Source organism: Anopheles stephensi, chromosome 3 (genome assembly GCF_013141755.1).
Source record: "Anopheles stephensi strain Indian chromosome 3, UCI_ANSTEP_V1.0, whole genome shotgun sequence".
NCBI lineage: Eukaryota > Metazoa > Arthropoda > Insecta > Diptera > Culicidae > Anopheles > Anopheles stephensi.
In genome coordinates this window covers 17,425,930-17,444,963 of record NC_050203.1, presented here as the reverse complement: position 1 = coordinate 17,444,963, position 19,034 = coordinate 17,425,930, and the positions used below count along the sequence as shown (strand labels likewise).

General features: G+C 43.1%; 1 protein-coding gene across 8 annotated transcripts in view; it reads right to left on the bottom strand.

The window, feature by feature from the left end:
- The window catches only part of LOC118513483 (AF4/FMR2 family member lilli-like), a 132,668-nt gene that overhangs the window by 70,513 nt on the left and 43,121 nt on the right, over positions 1 to 19,034 (bottom strand). For 6 of the 8 annotated variants that reach the window (XM_036059297.1, XM_036059294.1, XM_036059295.1 and 3 more), the window contains exons 3-6: positions 13,297 to 13,467; positions 12,546 to 12,644; positions 11,687 to 11,812; positions 9,385 to 10,020 (exon numbers count right to left, since the gene is read on the bottom strand). In XM_036059297.1, coding sequence (XP_035915190.1) covers positions 9,385 to 10,020; positions 11,687 to 11,812; positions 12,546 to 12,644; positions 13,297 to 13,467 — 1,032 coding nt within the window. The remainder of the gene's footprint in view (positions 1 to 9,384; positions 10,021 to 11,686; positions 11,813 to 12,545; positions 12,645 to 13,296; positions 13,468 to 19,034) is intronic. The other 2 variants (XM_036059301.1, XM_036059302.1) reach the window with 2 other exon arrangements.

Genomic DNA, 19,034 nt, shown 5'->3' with positions numbered 1-19,034 from the left:
CGATGCAAGATTTCCATCAATCAGCAGACGTGCCGTATCTGCGATGGAATGGTAAAATACGACTGAACGATATTGGATGTCCTATATATCCGTCTGGTGCGTCATGTGCATGCATGCTCGGCATCGCGTAAGACAGGCACGTCGGAATGCGAGGCGCTCGTTGCATGATGCCATCCACGAGCATGTGCTATCTGGAAACCGGAGATGAATCCTCCCAAGACGCCCCACGACAGAACAATAGCGTCCATCGTCTTCTAGCTGAGTATGCAAATGAAACTGCTGCCAGGATAAAATATGAGCGTTTCATGCGTTTCTTCCAATGCACAGACGAGCTGTACGAAGCGGAACTAATCGCTCGAGCTATACGACCGCAAGCCACAAAGAAGTATTATAACCGAACGCACGCTCTAAAAACGATACGGGAATACGTAAAACGAGCAATGATTTTTCATTTTCCTACAGATTGAATTTTATTGGAAAGATGTACTTCTCGGAATGATAACCATAGCTTAAGCATGACCAGTTTTGCAAGCTTGTTTTCAAATCAAATGAGTCCTTGATGCTCGACATGATGCCATGGTAGGCAGATTATCAATAAAATAGAAATTATAGTATTATTTTCAAAATGTCTCTTAGAACATTCAACCCTAGAACAAGCCACCATTAGCCAGCTAAAAACGAAACATCAACACGTGTGTACTACGGGGCGCAACACACGGCCAAACGAAAGCAGCCTGCAAAGCCATAAACATTTGTCTGTCACGTCCGTATACTCCCTAATTCCCCGACCTGTAGAACTGTAGCACGGTGACCGTTTTATAGCGGTATAATCTCTCTAAACAAACTTCCATATCCGTTATTACCCGACCCAACCTAATGGCATTTAAAACAAGCGCTCTTTACTAGCGACAACATTTCGAGAGGGTAAACATCAGACGAAGGAGAGAAAAAAACAACAACAACATCGCAGCTTAACTTCAACACGAGGAAGGTTTTAGGGTAATTTATGAAAGTGGAGCTTAAAACTAACGAGATTTTCGCGCGATGCCTGCAACAAGTGCAATGAAACGCGCCCACTAAGTGCGATTTGATCCGATGTAGTGGCATTGAGCTTAATTTGAGTGTTCAAAATTGATTGGATTTTAACTGCATTTCTTGTTTTGTGATCTTTAATATACTACAACAAAAATATTTCACTTCTTTTCCTGTACCATTTTTAGCTGCCTTCGAAATGGAGACGCATGGTGCTTCAAGCAAATAAATAGCTCCGTAATGGAGACGCCTGGTCGTTTATCTTCGAAAGGGTCGTTCACATGGAGACGCCTGGTATTTTGTTCGCCCAATCATGTGAACCTTTTCTTTGACAAAGTACGCACCACTTTCGGCGACTACTCATTTGCGAGCTACCCATATTAACAGATACCATTGAATTAATCATTGACTAACGCCGGCAACAGAACTGTGTTGCTATTTTTGCAACGATCAGCAGCAGCTATTTCACACCACCGCTATCCTACACACCCGGTTAACGTACTCGCTCGATGTCCTTTTGTTTATTGCTACCCATCGTTCTTACGTTTTGCATTTTGATTGCAAATGAGCAACACTTCGCGCTGACAAGGATTCAACAACCCTAGGAGAGGATATTACTGTGCTTACGCATCCGCTCGTCCTTTCACGACCATACGGGAGGAGCTGAATAGAGTGAGGCACAAATTAGCTATCGACTATCCATACTCGTCTTTACCTCCTTTGCCTTCTTTGCCCGTCGCCTGCTGCTGTCGTGTGTCACCATCATTAGTCATCGCTCACGTGCAAGCGGGCAGGCAGTGGGCTTGCAAACGGCCCAGCTGACCGAACCCAAAATGAAGTCGGTATGACGAAGGGATGAAGGAGGGGTGGGGGGGGGGGGAGGGGTGCGAGACGACGCAGAAAAGCGGTGAAAGATGATGGTGCTATTTTATGCTAATGATCGGCAGGCCGGTCATAACATTTGGAAGGACTCGTCCCCCCGCCGTTCCATCGGCGTCCATTTTCATTCCCAGTTATGCGACGGCACCACATTTCAAGAGGGTGGTTTTTGGAACGGCCATCCACAAACAAGCTCGCTCTATCCGAACGCCCGTTTCCGTTAGCGAATGTGAAGTTTGTTTAATTTCGTTTAAACAAACACAAACACTTCGTGCGCTAATCGTTTCGGCTACAATTCAATCGCTCGCGAGAAACACTCGAGAATCGGTGTAGTGTGTGTGTGTGTTTGTGGCCAAAGTGATTCATTTTGACGTGGTGCCGGAAACAAGAGGTGCAAGCCATTGGAACCCTCAAGAGCCACTCAAGACGCGACCCGTTTGCTAGCGAGCGTGAGTGAGAAAAAAGGAAAAGCTACCACAACACAACTAGTTTTGACTGGTTTTGCTACACGATTCCAACCAACCAATAGTTTCCATTTGTTTTGCATTTTATGGTGGGTGAGAAACTTATGCTCGCGAACAAAAACTCGACAATAATAAAATATAAATAGTTTCATAACGACGCTTACAAGCCACAATGGGCGAGGTGGGCCTTGTTGCTTTTAAAAAGCGGAACATAACGCTTTTAGTTTACACACACACACATGAGGTGTTTTATTTTCATGCAGAAAAAAGGAAAAAGAGGTTTAAAAAACGCAACAGCTGCTGTGCACAACGCCGAGCACGACAGGACGACCGGCCCATAGCGTTGCATGGCGCGTTGATTTTGCATTGTTTGCAACGATTATTTCGTTTCTTCTCATTACAACCGGGTACATGACGAAATTGTAGGAAGTGAATTTAACGCCAGCTGCCTTCTTTATTATAGAAAAACTTTGTTAATCAGTATTTGTGTGCGTGATCGAATTTCCTGCTAGTGGCCCGAAATTACGCGACTCGATCGCAAGAGTGATAATAAGAATTGGGTACGCTTCTCGCTTGTACAATTTCAAGCTAGCTGCCCAGCGCATTGTATTTTTAAGTATGCTAAAAATATAAAACAACAAGCAGAATATAGCCACACATACACTCACAAGGCGTATAAAATGGGCCATTTGGCGGGGTTGATTTATTGTAACAAATTGTAATACAACGTTTTTCAATCATTCCGTTTTGACCTTCCGCAAACTGGACCACGAACGGGAGGTTTCTCTTCTTGCTTCCTTTTTCTGTATATTTTTGAGCTATTTATAGAGGAGGAAAAAACGTAACGTAAGCTAGATGGATCGATTATATTTATGCAAAATATGTTTCCCCTTAAGATACTAACAGGATGCAAGAAGGTCGAAACATTTTTCATCGATTCCCGGAACGAGCGAAGGGGGCATACGCAATCTTGCTAGTTTAGGGAAAAAGAAATCTCCCAACGCAACGAGACGACGGTATGCGATACACGCTTCACGAAAGATTCCACGTGCTACGATTGCATTTGGTGGGCATTAGAAGAACACAGGTTCACAGGTTTGCCCGGGTTTCCTTCCTTTTTCCCCAAGCGTGTTCGTTTATCCCTGTTTTTTTTTCTGTTATCCTTTGTGGCTCTATGGCCAAGCAAAGAAATTACCTAGATTGAAGCTACTTGGCCCTTGCTCGAGACTGCACTACATCCCCCCCCGGGACGAACCTTTCTGCACGATGCCAAGGCAAGGCACCCAAACATGCAACGTTTTCCTGCGCTTCGAAAACATTCCACAGTGAATAGAAAAGAAGCCAACAATCTTTTCTACCGTCCTTTTCGCACCAGGAATTTCATCCAGGCTACGTTTGTAGGGCTTTTCCTTAGCAAGGGTAAGTGCGCCAGAGGTACACACTCACACACCTCGACGAAATGCACTTTACCGTCGTTCGGCGCTCCGCATAACGCTTTCCGCTTTTCATTGCTTTTCTTTGCTTGCAAAATAAAGAAAAATCACATCCACGAACAACGTATTCGCAGGGTCTGAGAGCGCGGTTGGAAGTTAGATCTGTTATATCATGCTTTTCTTCCCGTTTTTCACGCTTTCACTGCGCGACGGAGGGGGGCCGGAGCAGTAAAGGTTGACGGTCGGATGGGTCCAGTGGCATCAGGTCGATAATAGGTTCAGGTCCTTAGTGCAACGCAACATACACACATACATACGTGGATAGCTGTTACAAATGGACGGATGGACGGAGTTCTCCGAAGAAGAACAACGGTATGCTTTACCACTTGTTCTGAGCGCGGTTTCGTTAATTTGTGACTTGCAGTAAGCGATATGGATAATGTAGTTTTATCACGTCGAGTTCATTAAACATCTTAGCCTTAATGTCCTTCTTGAGCAAAAAAGACAATAACGAAAAAATCACTTAAAACAAAAACCCCCATCATGAAGCGAAAATGTAAAATATTACACCTCTGACGCATCGATTTACACATCACTCTGACAAGGAATTCCTGGAAAAGGCATCAACTTTTCATACATGTACGCAAATATTTCCTTTCCCTTAGATAGCGTCCGTATGGTGCATCCCCATACATAAAAAAGCCACCCCTGAAGCATTCTCCCCTAAAACAAAAGCCTTTGCGCAAAGTCACTCGCTTTACAGCTTACAAAACAATGGGCACGTAGGCAACACACACGTGCGACGATGTAACCCATCATAAATCACGCTCGCTGTTTATAGATAAACAATCGCCAGGGGCGGATGGGTGATTGCGTTAGGCTGCGTTACAAAGCCAAATCAATGCACAAAATTGAAAGCACGGTACTGGCGACACAACTTCTCCACAGCAATGGAGAGATGGGCTCCACGCTTTGTTTTTTTTTTTGCTTTATACTTTTAGGAAAACTTTTGTCATTTTAGGTTTTTATTTATTGCGGATTTTTGTTTTGCATGAAAAATGCGCACACCTTCTCCTGTGAATGGGAAAAGGGTGTAAGACTTCATTCTTCAGTAAAAATCAAACTAAACGATTCGATCTTGATATTGATCCCCACAGTTTACAAATATTTTGAGCTACTTTATACTAAATTACTGAACAGTAATGGATTCTCAATGAGGCAAACCAAAGGGGCACTATATTTTTCGACCGTAAAGTTAATGTAGACTCATAAAATTGGGTAAGGTTTTCACACTATCCACCACCAACAGCGTCAGCTTTTTCATCGCTACACACACTTTCCTCGGAATTCGGTCTATCTCATCACCATTTATACGCACACACACACACAAACAATCCCCGTCTCGCTCTCTTTATCCCTCGCTTTCCTTTTCCACCACACAATCACACTCTCTCGCTCTCTCTCTTTCTTTCTTCTTCTTCTCTTCACTACAGCAACAAGGATCATTCTGTAACACTTTCACAACCATCGCCCCAATTAAATTCAAACGAAAACAGGACCACCACCACCACTACCATTTCCAGCGACTTCAGACCGGCAACGCCTGATGCTGACGAGGTAACACGATCCGACACGAGCTGATATCCCGAAATGCCTGGTGCAATTTACATGCCGTCACGGTTTTGCTTACTTACTACTCGTCACTCACTTTACGGTGCCGTACACAAAACACTCCGTCCCATCCACATTAATCCAAATTGTAAAACAGGTATCCTCTTTGCAGCCCTAAGAAGCACAACAACATTTGCCCAATTCCCTTGGCGAGGCTTGGCTTGGTCTCCGAGGCGACTATGGGCAAAAGGAAACCCGGAACACCCAAGAACGCCAGCAAAAGGCCGTACCCACAGTGCGAGCGCGATACGAACGGCACGAATGGCCGCTGTTTACTGACCGGAATACACAAAAACCGATGGGCGAAAACTACATCCACAACCAACCAACACATCTACAGCGGGACCAACACTGATGAGGACCGACGGGAAGGCGCGCGCGTTTTCAAACCCCCCACACCCCGTTCCGATGCACACAGTACGGAGGTACGACAAATGGCCGAACCAAACTAACAAGCCGCCCAACCCCTTGCGTTGTCGTACAGCGCTTTGCTTGGTGTTGGTGAGCTCTCCGGGAATGGGAGAGCGCATACTGAGCTTGTTGTGGTGCGGTACGAGAGATCCCCCGTTCGCTGCCAGTCCGCTGCATACACACAGATATGCGGATTTACAGTCGCCAGTTTTTCCCGGTGGCGTGTGCGTGTGTGAGTGTAATCCTGCCGGCAAACACAAATACACCCGCTGTTGTCGCTGGCTAAGGCCGCGCGCATTTACACAACATTCGTACCCCGACCGGCAGCACTCGCCACCCGCTGCAACGCATTCTTCCGTCCCTCAGGTGGTTTGGAATTCGGTATTTTGTCATGCATGCAAAATATTTTGAATCCACTGCGCGAGATTTATCCTTCTCGAGCTCGGTTTGGCTCGATCATTATGCAGCGCGATGGAAATGGAAAATTCTTGCAATGCAACTAATCTCTCCCGTCTTGGAGCTTAATGGAGCTCTTGCTTGAATTTTGATTGAATATTTGTTGTAATATGTTTTGCAATATTTACTCTGGTAAGAAATATTTTCCAAATAAATTATATAAGATTTTGCATTAGGTTCAAAATTGTTATCTCGTCGATATTCGCTCCCCACAATGCCGCAGACCGTCTCCAATCACCATGATAACAATCCGGCAAAAGTGATTTACTACAATCTGGTTCCATTGAATTATTTGAATCGACTGGATTAAGTGTCCACGCTCTCTCTGTCCCCCCCTTCTTGCTTACAGTATCGTTATCTTATACGCAACCACAATTGGCACCCCGGGATCGAATGGTTGCCCAAGTCTTATCAACAGCGCGATAGCATTCTCGTACCTTAAGCAAGTGATTAAGCATCATCACAATAGGTGGTCGAAAAAGGGTACCACAAAAGACACTTGAAGGGTTAAAAATGTCGGCGAGAGCGAATGCCGAGAGCGATTTACCTTTTCGCCTCTCAGTTTTTAACAGTTTTGTAGCAAATACCCCCATGTTGTATGAATAATTTCTTTCCATTGACATGGTGTGAAAGAGAAAGAGAGAGAGAGACAGACCATAAAAAGGGAGCAAAAAAGGGGCCGATCTTGTTAAGCTAGCTCGAAATTGATTTCGACTCGACCTTACCTTATCGCTGCTCCATGTGCGACATAATTTCATGCTTGCTCACCGTCGTTGCTCAAATAGTAGTAGGGAGGCTTTACTTTAGGATACTTTAAGTTTTGCTGACGTTGTCTGTAAAGAGCCTACCGTCACAATTCGATTTTTATTGATGAGAACTGTAGCTAACACACTCCTATTGCATCATATAAAAGGATCAAATAAAAATATTCGCAATATTATCAGCTTCTATATCGAGACTATTCCAGTACTTCCGTGGAGTATCTGCATACAAAAACAAACAATCGAGCACGTTATGTATGATGCAGTCAGTATAGATAATAGCTGGGACGATTATTAGCACAAGCGTAACGCCAATCAAGTGGACGCCACGATTGAGCACGACAGAGAAGATAAGGATGATATATTTAGCGTGTTCGGGGCGAGGTTCCCACCTCCTTATCAGGTGAAGTATTGAGAGTATAATGTGCGAATAGGACAAATATTTCCTTTTGATTGTAAAACTGATAACGCATGCCTCGTTACTAAGTTGTTAGTAGTAGATATTTTCACGCTACTCTGTCAAAGTTCGGAAGACACATGCTGTCAATTAAAAATTGGTGAAATTAATATTGCTTTTCCATGGTGTCGTTCGTTTCAAAAAGGGATTCCCTTTAGCCATGATATTTCAAGGCAGACATTTTAACTCTTCTGTTCGTCAGTTTTGTGCACTTCTGTAGAATAGCAATATGGCCAAACCAACCAAGGGGAAGCTCTTCGCAGACGACGGGAAGAAGCTGAAATCCAGCAAATGCATGGTTCACACTGCAAACTCAACCCACCGCAGTGTAGGTCAGTGAGTCTCGCTCCTTCCGAAAACTCGTTCTCGTAACGAGCAGTACGATACCGGCTGGCATAAGATTTGTAAGCACTGGAAAGGGGCCAGAAATTCATAAGAGGGATTAAGTTGAACCGCTCAACTCAAACCCCTCCAACTCCCGCATAATGGAACTTAAAAATGAGACCACGGTTCCGAGATGCGCCAGGCTGTTTTCGGTACGGCCGGGAAACTAGCACAACAGCAAAAGATTGGGCATACCGGCCCGTTGAGAAAAGCAACGAGAGCGAGAGAGACCGCCGGTTCCGGGAAGCGTGTTCCGAAACTCCAAAATGCTCTCGTTCGCATGACTTCATGGAGGCGCCTGGTTGGTTGTGGTTGCATTCGCAGAAAATCGAGCTAAAATGTGTGTCACGGCTCACACACACACGCAAAAGGAGACAGGAGACCAAAGGAAGGAGAAGAAACGGATTGTACAATCTCAGCCAGTACTAACTGACAATTCCGGATGGAGGCTGAAAGACATAATTCACCCGGTGTTAACCGTTAACGTGCTGAGGTTGAAACGGTTCTCGCATGTTTATACGGAACGCTTCCCGGAAAAAGTCTTCCCTTTTAGGAAACTAGGGTACGTTTTTGGGGTTATGCTTTACAAAAACGACACTACAGTAAGTTGCTTGAGTAATGTCCTTACAAAAGTAAAAATATCAAGACCACACAAACACCAGTAAATATGTCAGCTATTCAAAATATCTTTATACGAAACAACTCTTTCAAGTAGGCTCTCTTAAGACATTCTCAAAATATATGAAAAAAGAATATTTTCCCTGACATTTTTTGGGGCAGACATGGAACATTCTATTTCCTAAACAGCATCCCTGTTCCAAGCACCACGATGGGCTACACAATGCTTTACACACATTTTTGTCGCAACCGAATAACGATAATGTTTTGTGGATGTAAAATTACTCGTTAAATGTCTGAGGTTTTTTGTTTGTTTAAGGGGGCAAAAATTTCGTCCTGACAACAAAAGAGAAGAATTCCAGAAACCGAAGGTGCTTGCGAGTGCGAACAAGAGAGCAAAATCCACTACAGATAAAACCAACCCATCATCAAGGACATCAGTTTGGCTAGCATTGTCGGTACAGTAAGCTTACGTCCAAAATTCAACCTTTTTTTGGTCTACAAGTTAAGGGAAGGAGCAACCGGTGAAAGGTCAAGTGTGATGGGTTTTGGTTGAAAAATGGTCTGTAACAGCATATTACGTGTCGTCCAATTTTTGGAGCAGATATTCAAGAGCCTTTGCTTCTCTGTACTCACCATAAAGCAGGTGACGCTATAGAGATTTAGCTCCAAAAGTTCGATCTCAAAAACTAAATTCTATTAAAACTTTTCAACACTTGAGATGAAAGCAGACGAAACACCTCTGTCTTGTAATACCCTCTCCAATATTTGGAGTTCATCCCCAAGTCTAAATAAAAATCAATACATCCTCCACTTACCTTGATTCATGTTGGCACTGGCATTGGCAGCTACGTTCGCGAAATGCTGCTGCAGCTGCTGTTGAAGGGCTTGATGGGGGGCAAGCTGCGCGTGTACGAGCGACGGCGGTGGCGGCTGCCCTATCTGATGCGCCGACTGCGAGTGTGACAGGCCGGATACGAGCACGACACCGGCCCCACCACCACCACCACCACCTCCACCACCACCCGGTCCACCATTTCCACCACTTGACCCGCTGGCACCAGAACCACCACCACCACTACCACTTAAACTAACACTTCCGGTCAAAATGCTGGCCAACGCACTGCCAGCCGTACTACCACTGATCATGTTCGCACCAATAACACCCGCACCACTGCCACCGGTCGACGAATGGACCAGCTGCCCCCCTCCGGGGCCCATATTTCCACCACCGCCTCCGCCGCTCAAGATGGCCGACAGGTTGAGGGAACCGACCGGGTTGCCGACACCGACCGGACCACCGAGGCTGCTGATCTGCTGGGCCGATTGCGATAAAGGCACGTTGTTGCTCGCTATGCTAGTACTATTTGGTGCGGTGGCGGATGTTGCGAGATTTGGCAGGACGGCACCGTTCGTTCCGTTCACTGAGTTGTAGATCGTGTATTGCTCCTCGTCTGGAAAAAGCGGAAGAAAGGGTAGAGAAAACAACCACACAGAAACGCGTGAGAAAGCGGTAATATACAACAACAAAAAACACAAATCCATCGATACATGAGTGGCGCACCGTAACTGGTTATACGATGTGTGCATCGGTTGGTACGGTCTTTTGTAAGAGGATTAAGCTGAGAGTGCACTTTATACACATGCGAACAAACCAAATTGAATCAATTCGTTCACAGCTTGATAATTCAATTTGTTAGGGAAGTTAGGGAAGTGCTTGGATTCGATATTTTTGTTCATGATTAAAAGTTTAACACTTTTAATGAAATAGAACATTGAGAATTTAAACAAGCAAAACACAGCACAAAAAAGATCATGCAAAAATATCCGCTGTAATTTTCATTTCATATCAACCATATGTTACGATTGCAGCGCCATCTATGGAGCACTAGGTCAATCAAACGGCAGAAGTAGCGCTACTGTAGTGGTGAAATAGCCGTGGTGAATAGCTCTACGTGGTTTTCGCCTTGAATAACTCACCACGGGAGTACAGTGATCTGTTTATGTACAAAACTGAATGCCTTTATGAGTTTTAATTTATGTTACTCAATATACTACAGTAAAAAAAAACAAAGATTCACGAGAAGTAAAAAGTGTATTAACTTGTAAAGAAGAATTGCTAGAGGAAGAAACTTGGTACCTCGTATTAATTGTTCTCCCTTAAATAGCGAAGAGTTAATCGTACAGGTTGATTATTTTTTTCACTTTCAACAGTAACAAGATTTATTTGATTTTATAATAACCGCTTAGTCTTTCAATCAATTTGACTGTTATTGATTCCAAACGGATACGATATAAAAGGGAAAGCAGGTCAGTGCAGCACGGGCAAAAATGGACGGCACGCTCCGTACAAGGTAAGAGCAACCACACACAATTTAATAACTACTGCCACACAACAACAATAAAAAGCATGCGATTAAAACCAGTGTATAAATCCAAGAGAACTGGCGAATAATCCGGTCAATGATAAAAAGAAAACAAAAACTGTCGTCAATCATGCAACAAATCTCTTGCAGTGGTTAAAATAAACAAATGTAAATACTTTTCCGGGCGCGAACAAGAAGAGTGCCAGCTTAATGACTAATGCGTGACAATGGATGACAATGGCCATGACTCATAATGAGGTCTCATCTAAAGAATTTTGAGATGAACGGGGGGAAAATGCATGAATATTTAAAAAGGAAGTCACAAAAACTGTCTAGGACAGAGTGCAGAAAAAAAATCAAGCAAAAATCGTATGAAGTGTGTGATGATTTTCTAAGAATGAATGAGCGAACACTACAGATATGTCAAAATATTACACTAATTATCAACAATTTGCGGTGCAATGGATGTCACACAAAAAACCCTCTTACAAAAAACCCAAACTAGAATAACACAGACAACAACAATGGCAGCATACAAGCTTGCAGCTGCTGTAACAACAACGCACGAAACAAAACATTCAGTGACGGAACATAAACAACACACAGTACACTCGAACGAAAAAAAAAACTCCAAATCGAAAAGTGAGAACAACTACGATCCCAAACGGAGAGTTCAGAGTGCCCGTGGATGGGAACAGGGCTCGCATGTGCTCGGAAACCGGAACAGAGAGCACCACACACACACACCACTTACTTGGACTTCGATAGTGCAGCGACGCCATTGGGGGCGGCGGTGGCGGTGGCTGATGATGGAAGGTTTGCAATTGCCTGTGAGATGAAGTGGACCACGTAACCGATTCCGTGGGACTGATGCAAATGGCTTCGGAGATTTTGATGGTGGTGTTTCGTTTGCATCGTGTGGATTGGTTGGGATGATCGAAGTTAGTTAGGGAAGCGCACAATGCGAGAGGCAAAAGAGTGTCAATCCGGACAGCCGGGTCGCGTTGGACGACACAGACGTGGCACAACGGTTTCCGTCACAGTGTGGAATGGTGGAATTTCAGTTATTGCGTATTATCGTTGGCGTTGTTATTTGTTGTTGATGTGTTTTGCAGTGGAGCAAGCGATTGGAGGCGCATACCATCGGCAAGGAAGCGGCATGATGAGAGTAAAAATGGACATAACTCATCGATTAAAACATTGTCACAGATAATGGTACACATGGTACAAGGAAATTGGCACAGTAATGTGAAGGCCACTCGATAGATCTTAGCTTCCAGCAAGGACCAGCAAGTCCAGAAAAGAAAAAAAAGCAAAGAACGAAAATTGAACAAATGATAAATGGCAACTTTAAAAGCGTTAAGAAAAAGAAACTGTCATTTCAAATTTAAAACTAATTGCAACCACTTTCCCCGATGCGTGAAATAATCGGAAAATAATAAAAGAAGCCTCATAAGCCTTAAAAAAACTAAAAAACGCAAGTGAAACCCTCCTGTTCAAATTTTTTAATTAATTTTTCCGGATCGGGTTTTGAAGCAGCAGTCAAAGCGCAATATTTCCTTCTAGATGACCTTTTTTTTTAAAAAAAAGCGATGTAAACGCCGCATACTTACCAGCTATCGATAGTGCAGATGTAGGGCTTTCCGGCAGCAGAATGCCCTTTTGTACAAGTTCTTCCCGGTTGGCACGTACTGAAATTTTCCGCTCGAGCGCTGCACACATTTCCGTTGGAAATTTTCGTACGAGTTTGATCGTGTGTTTTTTTTTAATTTCAAATATTCCACACAGGAGATAGTGAAGATAGCAAAAAAACACCATTGGGATGAAATGGTGTATAAGGATTGATGGCGCAAAATATGGATTGATGAGAGCAAACACACACGGGATGGCGCACGTGCAATCAGTTTGGAAAGGGAGGTGGAAAAGAGATAAAAAGAAAAGAGAAAACAAGAACGTAAGGAAAAATGCAATATGTCACAAAATGGAAATGCAAGTTCAAGATTCAATTGTTAGTAAGAATGCGGTAAACAAATGGTCCCTATAATTTAAAAGTGTGTCAAACGATAAATGAAGAATTATTAAAAAGGAAGATTGAAAGAAAATAAAATATACACAACAAAACACAAACAACAATTCATGTAGTAAGAAAAAGTGAAATTAGTTTGCAAACACAATTAGAACACACAAAAGAAAGAAAGGAAAATATAAAATGAAAAGAACGAACAACAAAACTTGGCTGTTGTGCAGCAGGTTAGAATCAGAAAACACAAACATAAAGGATAAAACCCAGAGAAAATAACAAAAAGGCAACAAACGGCAGCACAGCAGGAATCAATTAGCAGCCATTTGCAGCGCGCAACTTACACTTTGAGGTGGACTCGAACTTTTCGCTTTTCTTTTTTCTTCGCCATTTCCACGGTTTGAACAGCCGGCCGAACGCGCTGAACTTGCTGCTCTTGCGCTCGAGCGGCGGTGTCCGGGAGCCCGAGTTGAGGCTGTTCGAGCGCATCGTGGTGCCGTTCTGTTTTTTTGTCGCTGCAATAGAGAAGAGCAGAGAAAGCAGAAAAAGGGGACATTAATTTAAATTGAATTGTGCACACGTTGCTTTAGGAAAAAAGGAAGGTGTTTATTAAAGGGAAGCTTCGTTTTGGAAAGATGAAAAGGATGATGTAAACAAAAAATGGGATAAATGGAAACTAGATAAAAGACATGTTTTTCACGTACACACGATGGCGCCAGTTTGAGAAACAAACGTTTGTTTGTTGAGAAAAGTAACACTGTACAAACCATCCCCTATAGTGAGACATGACCGGTTCACTAACAACCACAGAGAGCTTTTTTGTGTTTTACGTGGTGAAAAAGATATAAACGCTTACAAAAAACCCACACGCATGTTTAAACATACCCCAACACAAACGCATGATGTTCACTCACGTTGTGCAGAAAAGTTATCATAAATTATTGTTTTATTGAGACAGACGAAACCCACAGCCACGTTCCCAAGGTGTAAAAGGGTTTGTGAAATGTTTTATCACCATCAGATTAACATCATTCAGCCTCGCCTGTCCTTTCAGCAAGCTCCACGGAAAGCTTTATTACACTCCCATTTACAGCAACGTACCAGAGTACGGCAAGAGTTAAGGCCAATGAGGGATGATCATTAAAATTATCGACTGTGACTCAATGGAGAAAAGTGAATGTATTTAACGATGCCTACAACGCGGGTTCCGAAACAAACACTCAATAGCTTCGATAGTAAATATCTCTTAGTTTTACCGTGTGAAATATTGACTCGCTACAAACCTTGTTCACATTTTATCCACAATTTAATGCTATTCGACACAAAGCCAGATATTATTTTAATGGTGTTCGTACTTATTTTAAAGGATTAATTTATTCAATAAAATAATTGACCCATTAAGTGTTACAATACTTTCATGGAAACCTTTTGGTGAAACAAACTGGAGATTTTTGCTCAATTTGTCCTGTAATTAGTTGTGGTTTAGTTTGCTTTCATGGCTCGTTTGTGTAAGGTAATTTTGTTAAATTTTCCTTAATTTTATTTGAACAATTTATTCACATAACTCTTGTCTACCATGCACAACGACCCTTGCGTCGCATCGTTATTCGGTAATGCGTATTGCCTAACCGATAGGCGCAAACTGATAACCATTCCACGGTTGATAACATGGATTAACAAAACCGACAACAAAAAGCCCAAAAAACAATCTTGAACTCGATGAAGGAATTTAACGTGATGGACAGGTTGTTTTCTTTTTCTTCCCCGAAATAAGGGTGTGTCTCCTAAGACGGCTTCCTTTTTTTGTAAGACGAACTTTTTTAAATTAGCAAAAAAACACTAAAACACCATATAGCACATGCACACCCATAACCCCTACGGCTGGCTTGTGACGCGGTTTTTATTGCGTCGGGCCGCGTAGCATAACCTGAAAAGGACACAAAAGGCACAGCACAAAAATTACACACTCTGACCATGAAACCAAACTGGTGTGGCCTTCTGATAAACGGTGAGAAGCAACGAAACCGGTTCTGCTACCACTTCTTCCCCTGTCGTCCAATGGGGACGGAAGTTTGGAGCGGGGGGGGGGAGGTAGCCGTGTAAACGACATAATGGGAAAGAAAACGATCAAAAGAATGTATGCGTGCATCGTTTGCGATGTGAGTCGAGACGCACCGAGAGCGCTGGTCGAAGAACGTCGAGCCGAGTGGGGGGCACCACAGGCAAGAAGCAACCGAAAATTGGAAAGAAATAAAAAAATCGGACGAGATCATGGCCACCGTTGGCTCAACCGCCACCAGGTGGTGGTGGTGGCGATGCTTGATCAACCTTCATCGAAACCAGTCATAACTTCTTCTCCCGTGGCCATTATCACATCGGAGGGTTGATACGGGCGCGCGCGTTGTTGCAGCAGCAGCAGCAGCAGCAAACATTCCACACCGATAACTTTTTATTCGCGTGAAAGGTTTTCGCTGTTGTTCGCGTTAGCTCATCGATTCGGCACGCTTTGGGGGTCGGTTGGGAGGTGTGTGTGTTTGTGTGTTGGGCAATGGGTGATTCTCTCGATGCGTCGTAATGGTCATTCGAAATCGAATAGGGCGAACGCTGAATCTGCTAGGATCAATTTCTTGATCATTAAACCCTATGCTAATGATGATTCAATATTGTACATACGCAAAATCTTATGTAAAGAGGTATGGGTTTGATTGTAGTGAGCTACAATCCTCTGCTGGTCTTACAACATTCAAATAAGGTTACCATCCTTATTAGGGATGAATGATAAACCGATTAAGTACACCTAGGCATTCATTTTTCCACTTCAAAAGCAGCCAAAATACATCATTTATTTACTATAAAACAGATGACAAATAGAGAGACCAAAAATCTGTATGGTGCATCAACAGATACATTTTCTGTTCAAAGTCTTTGCCTTGATCATTTATGCAACAATAAAGCATGTTCTGAAACATATTCAAAAATACATAATCTGACCTTTCACTCATTAAATGAAGTTCAAAATGCCAGCCATAAAAATACAAATCATTGCCCCTTAAACATAATGTTTAAATAATACTTAGTAATAGAGAAAGCAAATGGTCGTTTTAATTAATTTAATTTAAATTATTGGGCTTTTTGGCAGGCCCAAATTAAAATAGTATTTCTAAAAAACAAATCCCGGTTTTTTTTACACAAACAAGTAATAAGCAAGATATTCAATTAAAAAAGCATAATCTTGTTTACCGAAGAAACAAATCCAGCTACGTCATTGTTTCCCCGTTTCCAAACTAATAAAATCGTGCTGAAAATCATCGAAGGGCAACAAGTAAAAGGAAAAACACTTCTAACGTTGTTTTCCCAATTTAATAACAAAAACCAAAACCCTGCCATCCAAAATACGCAAAATAGACTCTCGGGAGTAAAACAAAAATAAACCGAAAAAACACACTCTCGCAACGTTTAATAAAAACCACAAACTTTGCCCCAACAAATGACAAACCCAGGCGATAAGCGTCCGGACCCCTCACACTTCAAACTTGCGAGCACTCTCGCAACAGCGGCAGCAGCAAGAAGGAAAGTTCTAATGAACCGAAAAAGCAATAATGAAAAGCTTGCCCACTTTTCGTCCCAAAAGTAAGTACCAGGCCAGGACCTTCCCATTCCCCATCTTCGTACTCTACTATCAGCGCAATAGTCCCTTCCGGCATGAAGCAAACGCAAAAACGGAAACAAACAACAACAAAAAATGCTATACCAAAAATAACCAACACTCGACAGCGTGTGGCGTAAAGCAAAAAGTCACTTCAAGGATTACACGAAGCTTTGTCAAAGCTTTGCGTTTTGCTGCCCTACCGAACTGGTGCGCGCAACCGAACGTTTCGCAGAACCCGGGACGAACACTGACTTCGACATCTCGATCGAAACTTTTACCACCTGACCATTACACTTCGTATTCCGGGGTGGGATTAGAAGTGGTGGGTTTCGGTCTAGCTGTCCTGCTTTGCTACGATATCTGGCGGCATACTTGTGCATTCTTTTATTGAGCCTGTCAGCAGGATGTCAACGATATTTTGAGTGGCATAAACGAAGCGATATAAAGTGGATTGAGAGGTATTGACTTAAGAAGCATGACAGAGCAAACCTTGGGATCCATCTCTTCAGACACACTGCTTCAAAAGTAATCTTCGTCATTGGTTCGAAGAAAATATATTAGACATTCTGACGAAAAGTAATATGAGTACGCAAACTAAATATGTTTCAATTTCTTCAAAAACGATCTCACAAATAGAATGGGTTGTGTCGTTCCAATAGCAACTGTTGTTTTAAGGGAGCCCATCCACAAAACTTGAGGAATGGTTCTGGGCCTTACCAAACATCGCTCTACAGTGATTACATCCTAAACGCAGACTTTGAAAGTAACATTTTGTTTGTAACGATACTCCAAAAATAGACCTCTTCGCCGTATCACTACCAAGCCCTTCGAAGAAGTCTGAACCGGTGAAATCCTATCCTACCACCAGGACGAGACAGACATCAAAAGCGACCTACCCCATCATCGTTCCAGGATACGGGTGCACCGACGGACGGGCTTGAAGGTAATGAAAGACGCTTTTGATCATCGCTTCCAAATCGGTACACATCGAGAGAAAGACGAGTTCGGTTCGAATGAAAACATAGAAAAACAAATCCAATCACGTCCACGCCCCGTCATGTTCAACTATCTCCGATAACGACCAATGTGAGATAAAGTGATTGGAAAGATGCTCGCTTTTATTATTCGTTCTTCGTGCGAGTACGTGCGTGTGTGTGTTGCTAGAAAGCATTTCCACAGTACGGTACAGAATTGGCGTACTGGGAGAATTTTCTGAAGGTAATGCTCCATGGTTATAGTAACCATTGCTTCAGAGTTTTTATACTCCAAGTACTCCTTGTTTCCAATTTGAACCTTCTAAGCCTACTCTTACAATGCGGACGATCTAAAAGAATTTTAAGGGGTGGAGTTGTTCGGTACCATTTTCATGACATGACCGCCCATCAGAGCCTAGAGAGTGTATCTTATTAATTACACAATGGTGATATCAATGGATCATTCGCTGTATTCTCACACAAAATAGACCTTTCCTTTTGAATACTTTCTACTCGAAGAAATCACCAGAGGAATTCTTCAGTTTTAGGCCGAATCCATATCCAATTGTTCAATGAAAAATTGTTGAAAAATTCTTTCACACGAAAAAGTCCTTTGGCGAGTCTTCTTATTCACCATGAAAACCTTCCCTTTGCTGCACCTAAATTGAGCATGCACTGTGCACGGGGACGATAATGGCTGTCGTCACTTTTCAGAGTGCACCCACCCCACCGTATCACACACACACCCACTGCCACCCGGCGTCATCATCGACCGCCCGCTTTCATACAGGACGGCGCCCCACTATCGTTGTGCACTCGCATTCGGTCATGGTAACGGAGCAAAACAGTGACAGCACGGGCGAGTTTGTCCGCTCGATTTGGCCCTTCGCATTGGCCACTATCTATCTCGGGCAACGCAAGAAGGCGCGCTCGATTTATCCAATTCCAATTAATTAAGCTCAATCAATCATAATCTTTCGGGGTGGATCTATTTTTGCCAAACGCATGTGGTACTGCTGCTTCACCAGTAGCTGCCGGTCGTACGACGTTCAGCAGAGTTCATACAGGGCATTTCGTATCGAAGCTCTCTGTGTGAAGTGGAGGAAATAGATAGTGAGGCCAGCTGATAAAAGCTGTAGTAGTAGCGCGTAGGCGACGCCATCCCATGTGCCCTGTTTTTGTTGTACGTGTGTGCGTTTTCCGAGAAATTCCCACTGGACAGAGAATTTGAGAGCACGGATTCGGGAAAAGCGGGGAGACAGGGTGTCATAGGTTTTCGGAATCGATATTGTTTGTGACTGTCCGAAATTGGGGAGAAGGAAAGAGGATTGAAGTTAGCTAACTTTATACTTTGGAAAGTACAAATAGTGTTAAAGGATCGTTGGAAAATACAGAAGTAATGAAAGAAACCTGAGCTTATTTTTTCCATTTTGTATTACATTTAACGTCTGTGGACATA